Source organism: Plasmopara halstedii, assembly GCF_900000015.1.
Source record: "Plasmopara halstedii genome assembly, contig: Scaffold_484, whole genome shotgun sequence".
Lineage (NCBI taxonomy): Eukaryota > Oomycota > Peronosporomycetes > Peronosporales > Peronosporaceae > Plasmopara > Plasmopara halstedii.
This window is the reverse complement of record NW_020187404.1, coordinates 8,344-9,094: the sequence shown is the minus strand read 5'-3', so window position 1 is coordinate 9,094 and position 751 is coordinate 8,344. Positions and strand designations below refer to the sequence as shown.

At 42.1% G+C, this 751-nt stretch overlaps 1 protein-coding gene across 1 annotated transcript in view; it reads left to right on the top strand.

The window, feature by feature from the left end:
- The window catches only part of PHALS_10545 (Ca2 /calmodulin-dependent protein kinase, EF-Hand protein superfamily), a gene marked incomplete at both ends in the record, with an annotated part of 3,181 nt that extends 2,591 nt beyond the window's left edge, over positions 1 to 590 (top strand). The window contains 2 exons of the mRNA XM_024725988.1: positions 28 to 268; positions 329 to 590. Of these exons, the coding sequence (XP_024576710.1) occupies positions 28 to 268; positions 329 to 590 (503 nt within the window). The remainder of the gene's footprint in view (positions 1 to 27; positions 269 to 328) is intronic.
- Positions 591 to 751: the final 161 nt, after the last annotated feature.

Genomic DNA, 751 nt, shown 5'->3' with positions numbered 1-751 from the left:
TATTATACCATGAGTTCATGCGTCTAGTGTATGGACCAATATACGAGCAACGTCATAGCTGCTTAGCAGAGCAACGTCGAAAGAAACATCTTAGTCAATTGATGCATGAAGAGGATCCGCTAGATTTTATCCGACGCTCAGGTGCTGAAGCATTTAATCGACGACAGATTGACAATGATACCAGTGCAAAGATGGAAGAGCAGGGACCTTCAGCAGATGAGAATCACCGGAAAGATACAAAGGCGTTCGACTGTTCAAAACCAACAAGGTATTGATTGATTGACTACTTTCTTCTCGTCCCTTTCATTAATATCAACGCCTGTGCTAGACGACTCGAAGTTCCAACGCGACGTGGTCGTACTCCTTACACCAATACAAAAGGACTCATTGGTAATCAAGAGATCGTATCAAATCCAACTCAATTTACAACAAAAGCACAGTTATACGGTAATGTCATCCTAACGCTTGGACAAGAAGACAAAAAACGGCACAATGTTGCCATTGCCAATCGACTGCAGCGGTTGCGTATTCATATGGAACGTCATGAATCACAAGCCAAGCTGCTCGAGAAATCGAATTCTCTGGCTTGAAGGCAATGAGGATGACGCTGTAGCGCTGCTAAGAACGATACTGTAATTTAACCCACGAATTCTATCAATTACCTTGTGACTCAAAGGCGTTTGCTATCTCATCAATCCTCATTTCATCTTTATCTTCGTCAGATAAAACTTGTGAATTGGTCGAAAATTGA